The 22,717-nt window shown below is 44.9% G+C and overlaps 1 protein-coding gene and 1 long non-coding RNA gene across 6 annotated transcripts in view; one reads left to right on the plus strand and one right to left on the minus strand.

The window, feature by feature from the left end:
• The window catches only part of GPKOW (G-patch domain and KOW motifs), a 106,559-nt gene that overhangs the window by 23,984 nt on the left and 59,858 nt on the right, over positions 1–22,717 (minus strand). For 2 of the 3 annotated variants that reach the window (XM_078786555.1, XM_078786556.1), the window contains exons 5-7: positions 17,975–18,179; positions 8,053–8,185; positions 4,450–4,648 (exon numbers count right to left, since the gene is read on the minus strand). In XM_078786555.1, the coding sequence (XP_078642681.1) occupies positions 4,450–4,648; positions 8,053–8,185; positions 17,975–18,179 (537 nt within the window). Of the gene's footprint in view, positions 1–4,449; positions 4,649–8,052; positions 8,186–17,974; positions 18,180–19,198; positions 19,389–19,585; positions 19,705–22,717 lie in introns of all 3 variants that reach the window. The other variant, XM_078786553.1, reaches the window with a different exon arrangement.
• On the plus strand, positions 20,181–22,126 carry LOC137418110 (uncharacterized). 3 transcript variants are annotated; one of them, XR_013624938.1, is made up of 4 exons: positions 20,181–20,657; positions 20,748–20,846; positions 21,518–21,647; positions 21,861–22,126. It is a non-coding gene; the product is annotated as an uncharacterized LOC137418110 (long non-coding RNA). The 3 variants fall into 3 exon arrangements; XR_010982563.2 differs by having other exon boundaries at positions 20,181–20,900; XR_013624937.1 differs by having other exon boundaries at positions 20,181–20,846.

Below are 22,717 nucleotides of genomic sequence, written 5' to 3' on the forward strand. Positions count from 1 at the left end.
GAGACCCCGCGAACGTCCGGCGAGACCCCGCGAACGTCCGGCGAGACCCCGCGAACGTCCGGGGAGACCCCGCGAACGTCCGGCGAGACCCCGCGAACGTCCGGCGAGACCCCGAGAACGTCCGGCGAGACCCCGCGAACGTCCGGCGAGACCCCGCGAACGTCCGGCGAGACCCCGAGAACGTCCGGCGAGACCCCGCGAACGTCCGGCGAGACCCCGCGAACGTCCGGCGAGACCCCGCGAACGTCCGGCGAGACCCCGCGAACGTCCGGCGAGACCCCGCGAACGTCCGGCGAGACCCCGCGAACGTCCGGCGAGACCCCGCGAACGTCCGGCGAGACCCCGCGAACGTCCGGCGAGACCCCGCGAACGTCCGGCGAGACCCCGCGAACGTCCGGCGAGACCCCGCGAACGTCCGGCGAGACCCCGCGAACGTCCGGCGAGACCCCGCGAACGTCCGGCGAGACCCCGCGAACGTCCGGCGAGACCCCGCGAACGTCCGGCGAGACCCCGCGAACGTCCGGCGAGACCCCGCGAACGTCCGGCGAGGCCCCGCGAACGTCCGGCGAGGCCCCGCGAACGTCCGGCGAGGCCCCGCGAACGTCCGGCGAGGCCCCGCGAACGTCCGGCGAGGCCCCGCGAACGTCCGGCGAGGCCCCGCGAACGTCCGGCGAGTCCCCACGAACGTCCGGCGAGGCCCCGCGAACGTCCGGCGAGGCCCCGCGAGCGTCCGGCGAGACCCCGCGAACGTCCGGCGAGACCCCGCGAACGTCCGGCAAAACCCCGCGAACGTCCAGGAAAACCCCGCGAACGTCCAGGAAAACCCCGCGAACGTCCAGGAAAACCCCGCGAACGTCCAGGAAAACCCCGCGAACGTCCAGGAAAACCCCGCGAACGTCCAGGAAAACCCCGCGAACGTCCAGGAAAACCCCGCGAACGTCCAGGAAAACCCCGCGAACGTCCAGGAAAACCCCGCGAACGTCCAGGAAAACCCCGCGAACGTCCAGCAAAACCCCGCGAACGTCCAGCAAAACCCCGCGAACGTCCAGCAAAACCCCGCGAACGTCCAGGAAAACCCCGCGAACGTCCAGGAAAACCCCGCGAACGTCCAGGAAAACCCCGCGAACGTCCAGCAAAACCCCGCGAACGTCCAGCAAAACCCCGCGAACGTCCAGGAAAACCCCGCGAACGTCCAGGAAAACCCCGCGAACGTCCAGGAAAACCCCGCGAACGTCCAGGAAAACCCCGCGAACGTCCAGGAAAACCCCGCGAACGTCCAGGAAAACCCCGCGAACGTCCAGGAAAACCCCGCGAACGTCCAGGAAAACCCCGCGAACGTCCAGGAAAACCCCGCGAACGTCCAGGAAAACCCCGCGAACGTCCAGGAAAACCCCGCGAACGTCCAGGAAAACCCCGCGAACGTCCAGGAAAACCCCGCGAACGTCCAGGAAAACCCCGCGAACGTCCAGGAAAACCCCGCGAACGTCCAGGAAAACCCCGCGAACGTCCAGGAAAACCCCGCGAACGTCCAGGAAAACCCCGCGAACGTCCAGGAAAACCCCGCGAACGTCCAGGAAAACCCCGCGAACGTCCAGGAAAACCCCGCGAACGTCCAGGAAAACCCCGCGAACGTCCAGCAAAACCCCGCGAACGTCCAGGAAAACCCCGCGAACGTCCAGCAAAACCCCGCGAACGTCCAGCAAAACCCCGCGAACGTCCAGGAAAACCCCGCGAACGTCCAGGAAAACCCCGCGAACGTCCAGGAAAACCCCGCGAACGTCCAGGAAAACCCCGCGAACGTCCAGGAAAACCCCGCGAACGTCCAGGAAAACCCCGCGAACGTCCAGGAAAACCCCGCGAACGTCCAGGAAAACCCCGCGAACGTCCAGGAAAACCCCGCGAACGTCCAGGAAAACCCCGCGAACGTCCAGGAAAACCCCGCGAACGTCCAGGAAAACCCCGCGAACGTCCAGGAAAACCCCGCGAACGTCCAGGAAAATCCCGCGAACGTCCAGGAAAATCCCGCGAACGTCCAGGAAAATCCCGCGAACGTCCAGGAAAATCCCGCGAACGTCCAGGAAAATCCCGCGAACGTCCAGGAAAATCCCGCGAACGTCCAGGAAAATCCCGCGAACGTCCAGGAAAATCCCGCGAACGTCCAGGAAAATCCCGCGAACGTCCAGGAAAATCCCGCGAACGTCCAGGAAAATCCCGCGAACGTCCAGGAAAATCCCGCGAACGTCCAGGAAAATCCCGCGAACGTCCAGGAAAATCCCGCGAACGTCCAGGAAAATCCCGCGAACGTCCAGGAAAATCCCGCGAACGTCCAGGAAAATCCCGCGAACGTCCAGGAAAATCCCGCGAACGTCCAGGAAAATCCCGCGAACGTCCAGGAAAATCCCGCGAACGTCCAGGAAAATCCCGCGAACGTCCAGGAAAATCCCACGAACGTCCAGGAAAATCCCACGAACGTCCAGGAAAATCCCACGAACGTCCAGGAAAATCCCACGAACGTCCAGGAAAATCCCACGAACGTCCAGGAAAATCCCACGAACGTCCAGGAAAATCCCACGAACGTCCAGGAAAATCCCACGAATGTCAATCCCACGAATGTCGAGGAAATCCCACGAATGTCGAGGAAATCCCACGAATGTCGAGGAAATCCCACGAATGTCGAGGAAATCCCACGAATGTCGAGGAAATCCCACGAATGTCGAGGAAATCCCACGAATGTCGAGGAAATCCCACGAATGTCGAGGAAATCCCACGAATGTCGAGGAAATCCCACGAATGTCGAGGAAATCCCACGAATGTCGAGGAAATCCCACGAATGTCGAGGAAATCCCACGAATGTCGAGGAAATCCCACTAATCGTGGGATATCGCGCGGAGCCTCGTCACAGTGTGAATGATGGGCTATCCCACGAATCAATGTTCACAGTGTGAATGGTGGGATATCCCACGAAGCAATGTTTACAGTGTGAATGGTGGGATATCCCGTGACACAATGCTTACCGTGTGAATGGTGGGCTATCCCACGAACCTCGCTTATAGGGCAGCTAAAATATTTTATGTGTCGGTGAAAAGCCATGAAAACACGAAGCAAAGGGCTCCAAATGTAGAAGCATCCACGGCTCGTGGAAGATATTTTTTTTGGGGTATGTCCATTTGTTCAGTTGCTTTGTGCATGGCTGGTAGAAGATATGTTTTAGAACTGTATCATGCTCGCAGCTCGTGGAATATTTTTCTTGCACCCGCGAAAAAAATGCAAATACACGGGACATAGGGCCGCGAATGTAGAAGCAGGTCGCCATTTATCAACCGCGAATGCGCAGAACCCAAGAATGTTGGGACCGTGAATGTTGGGGTCCGACTGTATACACATCACATTTTAAAGATGCGGTTGGGGGCTGTGACCTCAATGATGATTTGCATCCTTATTTTTTAAAATTTTTTTCAGAATAGCCCCGTGATCCCACTGTTGTCTTGTGAATGTTGTTCTATGGCTTGTAGCTCTGATTCCCAAAACTAAAATTTTTGTCTGCGCCTTTTATACCAGATCCTTCTATCCTGTTTTAGTACAGTACCAGCCGCCCATTTTGTCAATATTTTTAAATAAGCACTGACCTTCCTTTAAAAAAAAGTGCAATTATTTTGCTGCCTGTCCTCTGGACACAATATTACAGTCACAACATATACTGTTTATGGTGTTCTCTTAACTACACGTCATAATTAACCCCACGCAAGCAAAATTTAAAGCGGGGTTAAGCAATTGGTTCATGACCGTATGTCTGTCTACAAACGTCAGTTTATGATCGAGGAACAACTTCTTTAAATTTAATGTTATATCGTGAACAGGAATAGGAATATGAAGAGGAAGACAAGTTTACTGTTTTACCATGCTTTGACTCTGAAATTGTCCCGATCGCAAATGAGCAGAGAAGAGCGAGATAATATTTTTAGACTGTGTGCCTTCCTGGCAGTCAAGCAAAATTGAACATCATTCCAAACAGGAAACTTACTATTTATAAGGATGTCAAAAGGACACAAACAACAGGCAGGAATAACTAATGTAAGTGTTCGATAAGGTGGTGTAATAGCACTATGTCAAAGGCTGTAAATTCCAGGTTTAATTAATTTATATGACTTTTACAATCTTTATTTTATTTAAATTGAATTTACACTTGAACACTGAAGAACACAAATCACCTTCTTGTCACTTCCAAAACACACTTCCGTTTAGTAGTGCTTGGACATGTTAAATAAGGTGGTGTACAAGGGTGATGTATATAAGATTGCTTCAACAGCACTAAACTTCCGGAATTTTTTTTTGACGATCTTTACAATCATTCTTTCATTTAAATTGAAGTATATACTTGAACACTGTGTAGGCTATCGTGTTCTATGAAGTCTGTAGTTGTACATGCTTTTGGGAACTTTTAGGAAATACCTCTTCTCCACAAGTACGTCATGTTTCTTCTTTGTGCCGTGTCTTTTGCCATCTTGGCTTCTCATATCAAATTCCATTCCAACAGTTTCCTGTCTGTCCAAGTGCCTTTCTTGCCAGCCTCCTCCATCTCCTTTCTGTTCCTGCTTTCTCCTCTTTGCCTTTCCCACTTCCTCATCCTTATTTCCTCCTTTGTTTGTGCCTGCAACAGTAGAGAAGCATGTGTGAAAATCATGGTTAAGAAAGGAAATAAAGTCTCAACTAAAAAGGTTAATTATACTTGTGGTTGCAATTGTGCATTTTGTGCTGTTCCAGTTGCAGGAGTCCTCATGATCTGCCCTGCCCTCCCTGCTTTCCTTTTAGTGTCTGTCACCTGGTTGACTACCAGGGTCTGAATTATTTTTCATTTTATACATAAGCAAGGCCTTACTATCTCCACTGGATACCTAAAAGTTCCGTGGTAGAACAAAGCCGTGCAGCACACCTCTCCATATGCAGAGGCAAATGCTTGATGCAATTAATGTATATGGTATTGCCCTCAACAATTACAACCCTTACAAAGGCAGGCGACTGCACTCCAATAAATTTGACGATTATTCAAAAGCTCCCAGACAGTAGTCGAGTGCTGCAGAGACTGTTGTCCTTCTGGTAGGTTCTCCCATCTCAGCCAAGGAACTCTGTAGTTCTGTCAGAGTGGTCATTGGGTTCTGGGTTATCTCTGACCAAGGTCCTTCTTGAGTGGTTGCTCAGTTTGGTCAGGCTGCCAGCTCTAGGAAGAGTCTGGGTAATTCCATATTCTTTCAATTTCCTAATTATGGAGCTGACTATGCTCTTGGAAAATTTCAACACTGAAAATTATTTTATACCCTTTCCCAGATATACACCTCCTTACAATTCTATCTCGGAGTTCTACGGAGAGGTCCTTGGACTTCATGGTAGAGTTTCTGCTCTGACATGCATTGTCAACTTGGGACCTTATATAGAAAGGTGTTTCTTTCTACATCATGTCCAATCTATTGAATTAGCCACAGGTGGACTCCACTCAAGTTGTAGAGACATCTTAAGGAAATTGGATGCACCTGAGCTCAATGTGGAGAGTCATAGCAAAGGGGTTGCATACTTATTGACGCAAGACATTTCAGATTTTCGTTTTTAATTATTTTTTTTAATGTCTGGAGAACAGGCATGAATAATGTTGATGCCAAAGTCTATTTCGCAACAAATCCAACCTCCCGATGTTGCACCACCATTTTGCGTTTGGCGGTATAAGTAGCTCAGAGCTTTGGCTCTAAGTGAAGCCACAAGTACAACACAATTAACCTTTTTAAAATCCATGAAATAATTTTAATTGCTAAATTAACGCACAAACAATTACAGATTAGGGTTTCTGCCTGATTGGGTTTAAATTTACCATCATGACCAGAGAAAAAAATTGCTCTTTTGAGCATAGATGCTCTTGCGAAACACTAGGCAAAATGTGTCGAAGGACCTAGAATATCAGCCATGAGTGACAGCCCAGCAATACACACGTTTAGTATGCGAGGATCACCAAACAAACATATCCTAGCACGACACAATCTGCATAAAGGATCAAAATTTTCTGCGACAAATACCTGATGTGAAATCAAGGTGCAATGTGTGTGTGATTATAATGCACACCATTATTATACTCTTATTTCAATGAATTTTGCAATTTTAAGTCTCGTACACCCTTACTCCAATTGATACACCTGGAAAATCTGGCTGTGAGACTAAAAATCAAGACAACAAGCAAAATAATAGTAGAGCATACAAAATTTTATGAATTCAGATAAATATCACAGGGGGCAGAGGAAAGCTTTCAGACAAAGTGGCAATCATTCAGGACAAACATAGGCTATGTGCACTCACACATGTCTGACAAAACCTCAAGTAGGTTGTGCTTTTGTATTCTCTACTCGAAGGTTTGCACAATTTTGGTGACCTCTCAGATCCCAAATTTACAAATTATTGACTGACCTTGTTTTCTGCTTCAGAATTGGAAATGTTGTAATGCCCTTAGTTCTTAACATTTGGAATGCAAGCCATTGATAATTTGGAACACTACCACTTGGTCTAATTATGAAACACACTGTTACATATTTGACACTTATATTGACGATCTATATACCCTAACCTAAAGGATGGCTCAGGGTAGCCAAACTAATCAGAAACTGGAACTTCACCAAAAGTCCATAAATATACAGCTTATGCATCATTTTCAAATTCTTCATTACTTTTTTGCATGTTATAAAGAAACTTGAAAATGATTAATTCCAAAGCTGTTAAGTTAAATGTAATCAGGTTAAACTCAATGCTTCTAAAACCCAATTTCTTCCCATCTCTCTAAAATTCCTCTCAACTCTCCAATCTCCTTTGAAAGCTCCACAATTACACCACATGATTCAATAAACCTACTAGGTATTACCCCAATATCAAATTTATCCTGGAATCCACACATTACACAAATAGCTAAGTCTGCCTCGAGGAAACTGGGAGTCCTGTTCAGCTGTCGAAGATTCTTCTCCTCTCAACAGTTGCTTCAATTATATAAGGTATCGATTCGTCCTTGTATAGAGTACTGCTCTCACATCTGGGGAGGTTCTAGCTCCACATACTTACTGGACAGAATTGAATCCAAAGTAATCTGACTTATCAACTCTTCCAATCTGACCTCAAAACTCGACCCACTCAAATTATGCCACAAAGTTTAATCTGTTTCTCTTTTCTACAGATATTACTTCGGTTTCTGCTCCAAAGAACTTGTTGCTTGTGTACCTCCACCATTAGCGAGACCACGGATTACTCGACAAGTCACTACATTGCACGATTATTGTGTGGCCATTGGCAACTCGAGGGTGGGCCGTTATGATGTTTGTTTCTTCCCCACCACTGCCAAACTCTGGACTCTTTACCTTCCCATGTATTTCCAAACACTTACCTTATGACCTTCCCCTTTTCAAAAAGCAGACTTTTTTTTACTCCCTCAAAAACTCAGACTATTCTCTCTTTCTTCACTTTTCTATCAATGCAGCTATTTTATTCAAGGCCTGGCCTCGAAAAGCACTATACAGTCTGTGATTGGAGCCTTTAACCAAAAAATAAAAAAAGAATTCTCCAAAACCTGCACGAAGTGTTGGTTTTTGACGTTTAGCTGTTCATCCTTACAAAATCGTCAAAGTTGCAATTTTCTCCTGCATTTCATACATACCCAAATGTGAATAAGTAAATCTGTAACCGAAGTGCTCTTTCACGCTCTTTCATGAGCCTCGATCTTGTATACAAAAAAAAGAAAAAAAAAGTGGCACTTTTCACACAATTTTTATTTTAATCTGTTTAATCTGTTTTGATTGTTTTGCAATTGATTGTCAGTTTGATTGTCAGTTTAATCTGCAAACAGATTGTTTAATCTGTTTTCACACAATTTCAATTGAAATTTCACACAATTTCACACAAAAAAGTGGCTTTGTTCAAGCTAAACACTGGCATTGATTAATTAACTCCTTGCTCCCGGTAGACAACAAATAACAATATGGCCAGTGCAACGGTTCTCTGATAATGCCAAAAGTGCAAGAGCAAAGTTCTCACTTGAGCCTTGACGCAACTTGTCATACTCTTTGGAGCTCACGGGTCGTGCCACGTACTGACTCACAGTCATGGCATTCCCTCCCAGCGCCAGTCGCACCACGAGACGTGCATTGTCAGCATCCACCGCTTCAATCTGTGCACATCACATCATGCTTACAGCTCCTGGGAATCTTCAACAGAGTAAAATTTAATTTAACATAAATGTCAATATCAAAGAACCACTGAAACAATAACTGTCTTGGGAAGATACAAAATGACCAAGCATGTGTGTTCTGTTTTCTCCAGAATTTATTTTTGACCATTAATGCCAGAAAAAGAAAAAACAATTGAACAAGGTCAAAGGTAGTCATCACAAAGGTCAAAGGTAGCCATTTTACAATCTCCATGCCTTCCCGATAAGGAGCATAGCCATCACAAAGTAGAACAATGACATGCTAAAGACATCAGAAAGAGCAGGATGCACATACAAAAATGCCGTTGAGAAGAGGGAATGTGGAGCTAACAAAAGACTTGAAAATTCAAATAGATTCTTAATCCAACTCTCAACTTGTGCCCCCTCCTCCCCCCAAATAAGCTTTCATTGGTGTCTATCTGTTTTTAATTGACCTTCCACAATTTCCCTTGCTAATCCTGGCAATCCTTTTTAAAACGAGCATCACTGTGTTCTGTGTTATCCCTTTAACCAACAAAAATGGGTTAAGCCTATACCTTGTAGTTATAGCCATCATACCAGTCAGTGTGGGCACATTTCCATTTCCCCCAATGACAGTCGCTCAGTCATGAATATTTATTGCTCTAAATTTTGGAATAAAATATGATTTTATTGTTTCATGTGTCTGTCTCTGTCTCTCATCTTTGAACAGCAAGGAATTACACAAGTATGCCATATAGGCAGAGTAAAAAGGCACCCAGATTGTGGTTCTTAATTGTGGATAAAACAAGACCAAAAGGCTAACAGTGGCGCAGCCGGGCTTGTAAAATATTAAAAACCACAAACACAAATTATTAGCTTTTTAAACAGTTGCTAATGCTGCTTATAACATTATACAAAGAAATTTGTAGGAATCCCAACATCCATGAGGTAAGTTTTACTTGCAGAACTGAGCAAAGATCTACTGTAATCTATGTACCCCACAAGGGTTGTGGGTGTGCTCATTTACCAAGCAGCTAGCTAGCGATTGCCAAGCCAGCCGTTCCTTAATGGTTTTGAATGGAGTGCTTGCTCGAATGCTTAAACCACTTGGCGACCTCTCCACAATAAACTTGGTAAATGAACACACACCCAATGTTCTTGAGACCCGACCACAGATCGACTGTAATCTATATACCCCAAAGAGGAATGACCCTTCCTGCAGCTCCGGTAGTGAGCGGGAGAACGAGTAAATTAAAATGTTCGTCGGTGGAGTCAGCCGTCGTAATGACATCATCTATCTATAATTCCAGTAATCTCTGTGTGTATGTTTGTATGTTTGTATGTTTGTATGTCTGTATGTCTGTGACCGCTGTTTCTCGACAACCACGGGTCCGATATACTTTAAACTTGCCAGGTATATTGCTGGGGACCCGAGGATGTGCCTTTTCAAGGTTTCATATTAATCGGAGAAGTAGTTACCGAGCTATGTCCAAAAAACGATTCAACCAATCAGAGAGCAGCGAGCTATCACGTGTGCCGAACGTGGCGAACAGACTCTGCCTCGGACGGCACATTTGAGAGCGTATTCATTTATTTCACGTTGGAAAACTATGTTGCCGTTAAACTATGTTTTAAAACTAATTAAAACTAATTTGCGATTCATCGTAACTGCGATTTGCGACCTTCCGGACAGTGAAGACTGCACTTCCGGCAGCCAATCACAGAACGCGTTGTTGCGTAGGCGTGGCCGATGTGAGAGCGAGCCGAGCCGAGCGCGTGCGCCATTACGGTTCGTAATTCGATTTCTTCCGGAGAAAATAATAATTTCTCGATTTCTTATGCGCATTATTTCTCCCAATTCAGTCAGAGCGAAGGGCGGAAGCGAAGAGCGTTGTTTTTTTTGTTTACGGGCGTACGGGCGTACGGGCGGGGTAGAGCGTACGGGTAGCGTTTTTTTTTTTTTTTGGCAAGGAACGGGCACCCACGTACGGGCATGCCCTAGTAGACGTAATGGACACAAAACTGCCGCTACTTTAATATGTACCGTCATGTGAAAAAGTAAGTACACCCCATGTAAAGTTTTGACTTTTTCAACATACAGCTATTTGATCTTTATTTCAACAATATTGATAGATAAAGGTGATATAATATAACAAATATCATGAAACATTTACATTTTGTAGTCCATTGTATAATTTAAATAAACATAAATGCAAATTTCACATGTGGAAAAAGTAAGTACACTCTTGGCTCTAATAGGTGGTATTGCCCCCTTTGGCAGAAACAACCTCAAGTAGGCATTTCTTATAACTATCTACCAGTCTCTGACATCAACTGGGAGAAATTTTTGCCCTCCTCCTCCATGCAGAATTATTTCAGCTGTGCGATGTTTGAGGGGTTTCTTGCATGCACAGCTCGTTTCAAATCCCCCCACATCTCGATGGGATTTAGATCCGGGCTTTGACTAGGCCATTCCAGAACCCTCCATTTCTTTCTTTTCAGCCATTCTTTGGTGGATTTACTGGTATGTTTAGGGTCATTGTCATGTTGCAAGGTCCACGTTCGGTTGAGCTTCAACGTTCCGACAGATGACCTCACATTATCCTCAAGCACCCTCTGGTACAATGAAGAATTCATAGTGGATTCTATGATGGTGAGCTGCCAAGGCCCTGATGCAGCAAAGCTGCCCCAAACCATAATATTTCCACCACCATGCTTTACAGTTGGTATCAGGTTCTTGTGGACAAATGCTGTCTTTGGTTTTCGCCAAACATGTCTTCTGGTACTGTGGCCAAATAGCTCTACCGTTGCTTCATCTGTCCAGAGCACATTGTTCCAGAAGTGCTGGTCTATGCCTAGGTGTTCATTGGCAAACTTTAGTCTTGCCCTGGTGTTCTTTCTGGACAGCAAAGGTTTCCTCCTGGCACACCTCCCATGTAGATCAAATTTGTGCAGCCTCTTTCTAATGGTAGACTCGTGCACTTTGACATCAACAGTGGCATGAGCTACCTGTAGGTCCCGTGATGACATTCTGGGGTTCTTAGAGACTTCTTTCAGCATCTTGCGGTCTGCTTTCGGGCTGAATTTGCTGGGGCGGCCTGGCCTGAACAAGTTGGCAGTTGTTTGGAATCTTCTCCACTTGTAGATGATCTTCCGGACAGTCGAATGATCGATTTCAAATTGTTTGGAGATCTTTTTAAACCCCTTCCCAGACTCGTAGGCATCTATAACCTTCTTTCTGAAGGCCGCAGAGAGCTCTTTTGATTTAGGCATGGTGACGCCGCACACTTCAACAAAGAGCAAACCAAACTAAATGTCTGAGGTTTAAATAAGACAGGTTCCTCCAAGATCCTCTTTAACGATGTTCTAATAATTTGCACCTGAGCTGGTGCACCTGATTCTAATTTTAGGTATTTGAAGTAGTGATAAATGTAGGGGTGTACTTACTTTTTCCACATGCAACATTTGCATTTATGTTCATTTAAATTATACAATGGACTACAAAATGTAAACGTTTCATGATATTTGTTATATTATATCACCTTTATCTATCAATATTGTTGAAATGAAGATCAAATAGCTGTGTGTTGAAATATGTTGAAAAAGTCAAAACTTTACATGGGGTGTACTTACTTTTTCACGTGACTTAGATGATATATTTTAACTTCCAGCAAGTTTGCAGTCACTATGAAGGGATTAGTGTTACGATTTACTATAATATTAACGTTACATTATTATTTCGAAAATTATATTACTACAAAAAAAAACGAGGCAAATTCCTTAGTTCCGCGGTTATTAATATTAGTGCCAAACAACGCTTATATCATTGATCATGAACTATACACCGCTTCAATCCATCAACTTTCCATTCATGACATTGGGATTAAAGTGTTATGGTTATATTTACTATATTATTATTATTACGAAAACAATACCACTGAAACGATGCACTACTGTATTAAGAAACCTGGGCTTAATTTGTCCGAAGCGGTCCAAAGGTGAGGCATAATGCCTGAAGCCTATACGTACCATACCGTATTGTTGGAAGAACCGTAACGCCGATTATTTCGATATTTGATGGTCATTTTAACAATCGGTTTGTTTGTGTTTCACTGAATGAAGAACGTAAAGGCAGAGCATGGCGATTATTATGATATATGACAGGTTCGACAATATGTTCGGCATGAACGGCATATACCGGTGTATAATACGCACCCGTGTATAGTACACGCACCCCCAACCTCCACCCTCCAAAAAAAAAAAAATTGTTCACTTTCAGATTACAGTAGCGTGAATCTATGCATTTGTACACAAACTTTAAGTAGCACAAAATGAACATTTTGAAAGGGGGAAAAAAAACGTCAAAATATTTAGCTATATGTAGTCAGTATTCTGTTACACACGCGTCAGTGTCCAGATGTGCATGGAATTGCGGGAGCTTCTTTGCTTCTTTTTTTTGTATACAAGATCGAGGCTCGTGAAAGAGCTAACATTAATCACACAAAAAGTCAAACCGACACATAAAACACAAAAAATAAGGGGAGCGGTAGACAAGATGGGGAGAGAGGGGGAAGGACACAAACACAACATTTGAGAGCAGGGACAACGGGAGAAATGTTTTAGGGGCAGGGCTTGGGGGGAGGTGGGAGAGGTAAAAAACATTTGAACACTGCAAAAAAAAAAAGTGTATCTGGGGTGCATTAGCGGGGGCAGAAAAGATCAAGGTTTTGGATGGGGGAAGATAAGAGATGGTGGTGAACAGCTGTTTTAAAGACCTGGAGGGATGCGTGGGATTGAAGGGAGTGGGGGAGTTTGTTCCAGAGGCGGGAGAAAAGGGGAATGAAAGAGTGAAGGTGAGCAGAGAGCCGAGACTTTGGCAGTTTAACCATAAGAGGGTTGCAGGCAGATCTTGTGCGACCTGAAGGAATATTGGGGGGACAGAGCACAGAGAGCTGGGGGAGCAAGGCCGGAGAGGAGTCGGTAGAAGACAGAAAGACCACCAACCTGCCTGCGGTGAGTGAGTGAAAGGCCCTCGGCGTTAACTTCATCGCAGGAGATTCCAATGATTCTGAAAGCTTTGGTTTCAACAGCATGAAGCCGAGCTAGGTGCGAGGCAGGAGCACCAGCCCAGAGGGGGGGAACAGTGTTCCATTGAGCTGCGGATGAAAACCTTGTATGTGGTGAGGAGCTCAGGTGTGCCAAGGAAGGACTTCACACGACGGAGGATGCCCAGTCGGCGACTGGCTTTGGAGGCTAGCTTGGAAATGTGGTTTTCCCAAGAAAGATCATGGCAGATAGTGAGACCCAAAAGCTTGAGCGACAGAACTTCTTGGAGAGGATTGTTGAGAAAGTAGATGGGAGGGTTTTCCAGTCGGTCCTTTCGGAGAGACATTGTAAGAGTGTGAGATTTGGCAGGATTGAAAGACATGTTCCACTTGTTTGACCAGTCTGTGATTTTGTCCAGGTCTGCAGAGAGTAAGGAGGCTGCAGACTGCCGATCTGAGGGATGAGGAATGGAGCGGAAGATAGTGGAGTCATCAGCAAAGAGATAGAAAGGATTTTCCAGAGAGTCGGAGAGATCATTGATGAAGACCAGAAATAGCACAGGGCCCAGAACACTACCTTGGGGAACTCCAGCCAGAACAGGAAGGGGAGATGAGAGAAATCCATTCAGGGCCACACGTTGCCTATGACCAGAGAGGACGTCCGCAAGCCATGAGTGGAGATTTCCATGGATACCATAGGAGGGGAGTTTGGTGAGCAGAGCTGGGTGCCAGACCGTATTGAAGGCACGTGATATGTCAAGTGAGACAGCTCTGATTTCCTGTTTGGCATTGAGGACCTCCATCCATTGTTGAGACAGCAGAAGCAACATGTCCAGAGTAGAATGACCTGGTCTGAATCCAAATTGATGATCAGAGGTCAAGCCATTGGAGAAGAGGAAGGATTTGATATCCGAAGCAATGATGGATTCCATGACTTTGCTGATAATTGGAAACTGGCTGATTGGTCTGTAGTTGCAAGAATTTGTTTTTGCACATTTTTTGTGTAAAGCGGTAATGTTTGCTGATTTCCAAGATGCTGGCAGATGACCTTGAGCAAAAGAGAGGGTGAAAAGAACAGAGAGAGGGTGAGATAGAGCGGCAGAGCAGGATTTTAGGACCCGTGGGCTGATGCCGTCTGGTCCAGTTGCAGAATCAGAGTCGAGGTTTGACAAAAACGTCTCCACCTTGTCAGGAGAGAAGGACACAGTGTCCAGGAGCAGTTGGGTTCGACTGGGAAAGGTGGGAACAGAGAGAGATGGATTTGGGACACAAGATTTTGAGGCAAACACAGAGTTGAGGCATTCAGCTTTGTCACGAGTGGTGTCAACTGTGTAGCCATTTGAGGTAAGGGAGGGAATGGAGGGGGAACAAACACCAGAAACGGATTTGACCAGACGCCACCAGGATTTGGAGGAAGGAGACAAGTTTGAGAGCTCAATCTTGAGTGTGGAGAGATAGTGCTTCCTGGCACTCCTGAGGGTAGACACACACTTGTTCCGAGCTTGGTGGAAGGAACTGAGATTGCCTTCAGTTGGATTTGCCTTCCAAGAGGCAAAGGCAAGTTGTTTCAGGGCAACTGCCTCACCACAAGATTCAGTGTACCATGGACGTGAGGAAGGATAAGACAACTGAAGACGAGATGGGATAAATCTGTGCATGAGAGAGAGCAGTTTGCTTTGGAAGAATTCCCAGAAAGAATTGATGTCAGAGGCAGTAGAGATGGGAGACCAGTCCAGATGATTGATGGCTGCTTGCGGACCGTGCCAGTCAGCCTGAATGAAATGCCAGACTCGTCGGCGCTGAGGAGGCTCTCTGAGAATGGCCAGAGAGATGTCCACTTTCACAAGCACATGATCAGAAGAACCGATTGGAGAAAGGTTATTTTCGGAGAAAGGAAAATTGGAGAAAGGAAAGGGAAAGAAAGGTTATGCTTCATAGAAGAAAGGAGAGAGTAGAGAGGTTATTAAAACATTCTTTATTGTGGAGTTGTGGCACTGCAAAGGGCCGTTTGGGTGTGTGATGGGCTTCTCAGGTAAAGCCAAGAAAATCCTCATCGTCGCTCTGCTCTTCGAAGATGGCATGCAAGTCCTCGTCTGGGTAGTACAGGTCACCATCGCTCTCGTTGTCGCTGTCGCCGCCACTGGAATCTCCCTCCTGCCAGATTATATCATCTTCGGTACCATCCATGCTGTTAGAAATACAGCACTTGAGAAAGGCCCGCTTTATGATTGCTGGTGGCATCTCCTCCCACACCTTTACAATCCAGCCACAAATTGTCAGGAGGTCCACCTTCCTCATTCGCCTGCTCTTTGTGTAACTTGCCCCCGTCCAACATCCAATTCGCCCAGCATCGCCACATACCTTCTTTGAAAGGCTTATTGATGGCCGGTGGTCTTGACTGACGGTCTGCTCCCCCTTCACTCCAATGCTGGTCCCTCTTGGAATGTCGAAGGTTAAAGGGGTCTGGTCGGCGTTTCCGATCCTGCTGAGCGGGTAGTTGTGCTCCCGGCAAAGCTTGATTATGAACGCCTGCAAGTGTGTCGTTTTGTCGGCCATATCGTCGGGAAGATGCTGTGTGATGTGCGTGCGGCGTCATACCGACAGATTATGGCGACATGATATCTGCAGACTGGCAGACGGAGAGTTTGAGGCGCTGAAGTGTACGACCGCCTTGACATCTTGATCTTCTCTTCTCTGGAACCGGATAGAGCGTATGAAGACGTTTCAGTCCGAGCTGACGTTTACGGTAATCTGCCCTATAATTTCGGATTGCTACGCAATTGCAGTCGTAAAATAAAAGACCTTCAAAATAAAAGACCGATGTGGCTTTTCAGAGCGGGAAAAGCCGTTCTATTCACATTCCGGAAGCGGCGTTGCTTTGAGCGGCAAATCCATAGAAAGCACGTAATGGTACAAAACCCGCTTGCCATCTGGGGCGAACGAGCAGCAATGGCGGCCCTGCATGTCGGCGCAATTGTGCACGACGCAACGGGGAAAACGTGCAACCGAGATCGCTTTTCGTAAAATACTTTTTTCCGTAAATGTATTGGAAAATTGACTTGTTTTGAAGCCGAGTTTTTTTTCTATCCCCGTGTGTAGTACGCACCCCCAACTTTAGACTTTTTCCGATAAAAAAGTGCGTCTTATACACCGGTATATACGGTAAATCAAAATGGCAGTGTGTGGGGAGTCAGCCGCTGTACCGCCGTAATGACATCAGACGAAATCACATCACCATGTCATGTGACCAGATCCTCAGCTCTGATTGGTATAAGTTTATGGGGACGTACATACATACATACATACATACATACATACGGACAGACGAACACTGTTCTAGACGGCTTTGCCCTATGTGCTTCGCCGTAAAAATAAAGAATAAAGAATAATGTGGCCCTCCGTAATTTTCAGAAAAGCCTATATTGAACAGCAAGTTATTTCAGTTCGCCTTAGTTGTAGGAGCTTTAACTTTGTGTCACCTGACATGTGACTTGATAAGACTTCAACAGGACACAAAACTTATAATGACAATTCGTATTCTGGTGTTCTGCCCCAAAAGCAGGTTCAGTACTCCCAAAGGTGTTTCTTGGCAACGGTTACACAGGGTGGTTCGCCACATCCTTCCAGCAGTAGGTAGAGCAGGGATTTGGAATTTGGCCATGGTGTCAGCAATAGATCTCCGACTCTCCGCGAAGGACACCATGGGGTCTTTAACATCCACCAACTAATGCCGGCAAATGGAACACCCAGTTTAACGTCCACCCGAGGGAGGGGACACATATTGATGAATCACCCTGCCTGTGAAACACTGGGATGACAGTTTATAGTTGGTTTGGGATTCAAACCCAGGCTACACGGCATAGGGGCAAGTGTGCATACCTCCTAGGGACCTAGGCCATCCTGTCAGCCCACAATGGTGCTATCATCCCCGATAAAGAATGAATGAATGATCGTTTTAAGGCCATTTTCTCCGCTTGAGCAGGGGTTAGCCTTGCGGGCCCCATGACAATCATGGCTCCCTGTTTGAGGCAATGCTTTTATGGCCGGATGCCCTTCCTGACGCCAACCCTTGGTCACGCTCTTACGATGCGCAGGGATATGGTGTACCTATTCTAAACCGGGGTACACACCGGGATCATTCATCCCAGCAAGCTGGTACTCAATTTGCCGACCTTGGAAGGATGACAGGCTGAGTCAACCCCCCTGGCGTTAATTCAGCGATCGACCGGGATTCGAACCCAGGATCCTTGGATCCCAAGCCGGCACCCTAACCGCCAAGCCAACACCAGGCTAACACCACTAAGCCAACATCCCCGATAAAGAATGATGAAACAAATGCAAGAGGTTGATTGCAAAGGCGAATATAAGGTTGCATAAGGCGAATATAAGGGGTGTTGCAAAACATTTTACCTTCCCCCCCCCCCCCCCCGAGGCATGCTTCCTTTGATGCACGTTAAAATAGCCGAGAATAGAATAACGCACATGCGACGCGTTGTTCAAACCATCACAGCAACGACAAGCGAAGAAAAAGTGACGACGTGGACGCAAGGTACGCACACGGCACGTACGCACGGGCACATACGCACGCACACGTCATGTCCGAATACGTGCACAACCGTAACGGGTTCTCGGGGGAAAAAAATTTAAAATGTTTTGCAACACCCCTTAGAGAGAATGTATAACAATTGTTTTGAGCAGAATCCATATAATACTAGCAGTCTCAAAGTAGGTAAAGGTGTATCACCTTGCCACAGAGTCCTTTGTGTGGACCACTCTCTAAAAGCACGTGGCCACCGGGAACATGGCCCAAAGGTTCCTCTGCTGCTCTCTGCTCACCAGGCTTCAACGGCCGAGCTGGCTTTTTACCTTCCAAAGCCTCCAATGCAGAACGGTCAGCCCCGAGGCCAAGACCTTTGGGCCTCAACTGATGCTCCATTACCTTTACTTCCCTGTGGAGAGTGGTGGATCATTACAAACAATGTGATCACAAACCCCAATTATGTCTTTCCTACACATTTCAAATCCGAAAAGTGCCAAATGATTCAGAAATGAAAGATCAAAAGTTCCACAAAAGCATATTATTGCTAAAGGGGCTGTCACACCTTGACGATTTAGCCAGCGTATGCCGACGTATCAAAATTTATCTAAAACGCTGGCGTTCACTGAACTATCGGTTTTTTTTTCAGTTTTGGGCGTATAATAGCGTATTCATAACGAGTTGGACGTATGCATAACGTATTAGTAACGTACACAGAACGTTTCGATAACTTATAGATAACTTATACCAACGAATGCTTAGCGTGTTGTCGGCGTTCACAACTTATGCCCAACGATAGTCTAACTTATGCATAGCGCGCGGCAGCGTATCGCCGACGATAACGTGGCGTAGCCTATTAAAAGGCTGCCGCTCGACGATTCAAATCATAACCGCACTAGCCATCGAAGTGTCAACAAAAAAGAACATTTTTTATTTGTTGAAGTGTACATGTATAGTGCAAAGTGCATAATTGAAAAAAAGCTTTTTATACAATGTTCATTTCCCTGGTGTTGGGCTAGCGGCTAGGGTGCTGGCTTAGGATCCTAGGTTCGAATCCCGGTCGATCGCTGAATTAACGCCAGGGGGTTGACTCAGCCTGTCATCCTTCCGAGGTCGGCAAATTGAGTACCAGTTCACTGGTAATTCCCTGTTTGTCGTTGAAGGCGGCAAAAAGGGTTGGTGTCAGGAAGGGAATCCGGCCATAAAACATTGCTTCAAAAAAGGGGACCAAAAAACAACAACAACCACGGTTCCCGAAAAAGGCCAACCCCCGCTTTGCGGGGAAAAATGGCCTCGAAAGGTGGTTATTTTTTTTTTAAATATATATATACAATGTTCATTTCAAGAGGAATCTTACTGTCTCTGAGGTCCTTTATTGCCTGAACAATGCAGTAATACAAATATCTAAATCATCCTATCTTGCCACGGAACTGCGCCAGCTGGGGAGTTAACCCAGTGCTTGAGGAGATTCCTCTGTTTCTTTCCGTCCTTGGAGGCAGTGTTGGGGCCAGTAGCTGTCTGTGTATCCTCCAAGTGATGTCCCTCTCGCCATGCTCCTAGAACAAGGTCGCGGTTCTCATTCTCTGCCCGGTCAAGCTGCTGGTTCTGTAGTCCTGGGTACCTGGAATTTGAATTTGATTTTATTTACTTATAAAGCGCACCTATAATAAAAACATATATTCTAATGCGCTGTACAATAAAAAGTAATATAATGATACATATAACATTTAAGGTAAATCATATAATGTTTATAAGCATAGGCTAAAAGTTAAATTGCATTGTATACTGTATAATATATGCTCTGTAAACATGAATTACCTGGTCCTCATGAGGTTGTGCAGGATCAAGCATGCTTTGACAATGAGCTTGACAGTGGAGGGGTGATGTTGCATGCTGCATGGATGCTGCTCGTCCTCGTTACGGAGTTCCACCATGAGCTGGTCATACATGCCAAACTGCCGTCAGTAGTGTAATAATGTTGGTTCTGGGACACCCCAAATCCCCATTCACTTACATGTTAATTTTTCCCCTCCCTCATTGCCCCTAAACACCTCTATTTCTCTCACCCTGTTCTTTACGAACCTTTTAACCTTTTGACATGTTATCCTTATTCATTAGACCACTTAAACAATGGTCCTTCTGTGTGAAGCTGTGATTCTTCTGACCTTATAGACCTTTTAACCTTTTACTCTTAATATCATCTGGTGAATCATCTTTGACCCACTCAAACAACGACCCTACAAATATTTGTTTATGTGTGGGAAATAATTTAATTCTCCTACAACTCTCCTCACCGTCTAATACATTAACAAAAAATATGTTTGAGTTTGGTTCTTTATCAAGATATTTTAACTGAGCTAAAATAAAATGATAAACCTCCCTCAATGTTCTTGTCTGAGCGCCTCCTCTCCCACATACCATTTTAAAATTAAAGTATATATTTTCCTGACAACCATCAAAGTTTTCCGTCCACTCAAAAATATTTTTATCTTTTTTACCCAACTCACCGGTATTTAAATTAATTCTCTTATTTGTTTTGTGAACTTTTTTACCAGTTGCCTTTTCAATAAGACTTATTTGATATTTTTTACATTCATTTTGTTTTCCATTTATATACCACTCGAACCTTTTCTAATTAATAGCTCATTGTTGAGAAATGACGTTGTTTCACTTGGATAACTTCCAAGGAATTCTCTTTGTCCTGTTTCCTGTTTTTCACAAACACACGCCCTCAGTTTCCAAAAGCTGACAAGCACTTCAGTTCCCCGAAATACATTTTGTTCATTATAAAAAGAGAGGTCTCCGAATGGGACATTTAAACATTGTGAACGAAGATGAGCTTGTCTTATTCCAGTCTTTCCTCTGATGAAGAATACTCGCCAGGACATTGGTAAGTTCATTTGGTATTAAACACTGTTAATGAGAGCTTTGTATGTGATTAATTATACAACTAATAATTTATTTTTCCTCTTCATTGCAGCAATTCAAATATTGTAAATATCCTGGCAGAATTTCAAGTTGTTTCTCAAGAGTTCCACAACGAACTGAATACGGGTTTGAATAACCTACCTCCGAGATGGTGGGCTCAGAATGAATTCAATGTTTCACCGTTCTTAGAAAATTCATGTGAAAGGTATGATAGAAAATAAAAAACGAGAGGTGTGTGCATGTGTGTGTGTGTATGTGTATGTGTGTGCATGTGTGTCTGTGAATAAAATAGAGAGATCGAATTGTGAGGAACAGAAATGAAAAAACGAGATTGTGTGTGTGTGTGTGTGTGTGTGTGTGTGTGTGTGTGTGTGTGTGTGTGTGTGTGTGTGTGTGTGTGTGTGTGTGTGTGTGTGTGTCTGTGAATAAAATAGAGAGATCGAATTGTGAGGAACAGAAATGAAAAAACGAGATTGTGTGTGTGTGTGTGTGTGTGTGTGTGTGTGTGTGTGTGTGTGTGTGTGTGTGTGTGTGTGTGTGTGTGTGTGTGTGTGTGTGTGTGTGTGTGTGTGTGTATGTGTGTGTGTGTCTGTGAATAAAATAGAGATCGAATTGTGAGGAACAGAAATGAAAAAAACGAGATTGTGTGTGTGTGTGTGTATGTGTATGTGTGTGTGTGTGTGTGTGTGTGTGTGTGTGTGTGTGTGTGTGTGTATGTGTATGTGTATGTATCTGTGAATGTGTGTGTGTGTGTGTGTGCATGTGTGTGATGTTTTGTCAGGCTTACTTCAGCATAGTAATTTCTCCTTATTTTGTTTGCAGTATTAACCTCGAAGACCAAAATTTTGAGTGGGATGATTTTGATCTCCCCAGGAGTGGTTATTTCCTACCAACCTGTGAACCTCTACATTTTCAACTCAACGATCTTGACGCTAAGCTGGATTTTTTCGAGGTAAGCATGTGTGTACGTGTGTGTGTGGTTCACCGTTTATAATAGGTACACCATATCCCTGCGCATCGTAAGAGGTGATTCAGGGTTGGTGTCAGGAAGGGCATCCGACCCTATATTAATAATAATACATTTATTTTGTATAGCGCTTTTCAAGACGCTTTGACATGGAACGTAAATATGAAATAAATATCTCTCCCCTCTTGTCTTTAATAGAAAGAGATTCAAAACCTGAAGACATCTGCTGAACCAACCTTCAACTTATGTTGGGAAGATATTGATGATTTGTTTTGGGAAGAAGAAGAAAAATGTTTTAATAATATAAAGAATCTAATGCTTCCAATATTATTTATATATATTTGTTTTGTTTACAATTATTTAATTATTAATTACAAAAAGAGAATAAAGGAGGAGGGAATGGGGAGGTGCACCCCTGCCAAAGACCCTTCACCCCCCTCATCCCACCCCTCCCCTCCCCTTGTGTGTGGGGAAGGTGGGGGTGGGATGAGGGGGGTGAGGGGTCAAGGGTGGGGGTGCACGGAGGGTGGGGGATGATGGGTGTGGTCTGTGTGGGCGGGGTGTGTGGGCGGGGTCTGTGTGGGCGTGGCTTATGATTTTTTATTTATTTAATTTTTTTATTTTTATTACCACTAATTAAATTAGCTAATCTGGGTGGGGTGAATAGAAATGTTGTTTAATGAATTATTAGCTTTGTTTTTTTGTAATTCTTGTGAATAAAATGTCCCTAATATTTCTTCCCCATTCATATCATTTAATTTGTAAGTCCAAGGGACTGTATCCATTACATCAATGATTTTAAATAATTCACGAGTCCATTTTTGTGTATAACCTTTTTCAAAATGGCTTTTCCATTTGTATATTCTTACAATATCACCAACTTTGAACTTGGGCTTTTTCAAATTAATCTGCTTTTCATATTCTAATTTTGTAAATGTTTCTGATGGTTTTGATTTTGTTGATGAATGAACTGTATTATTTATAATTATCAACAATATTCTGGATTAAATACACCCATTGTTGAGAACCGAGTTGTGTGAATTTTTGATATAATT

Source organism: Myxine glutinosa, chromosome 11 (genome assembly GCF_964187855.1).
Source record: "Myxine glutinosa chromosome 11, kmMyxGlut1.1, whole genome shotgun sequence".
Taxonomy (NCBI): Eukaryota; Metazoa; Chordata; class Myxini; order Myxiniformes; family Myxinidae; genus Myxine; species Myxine glutinosa.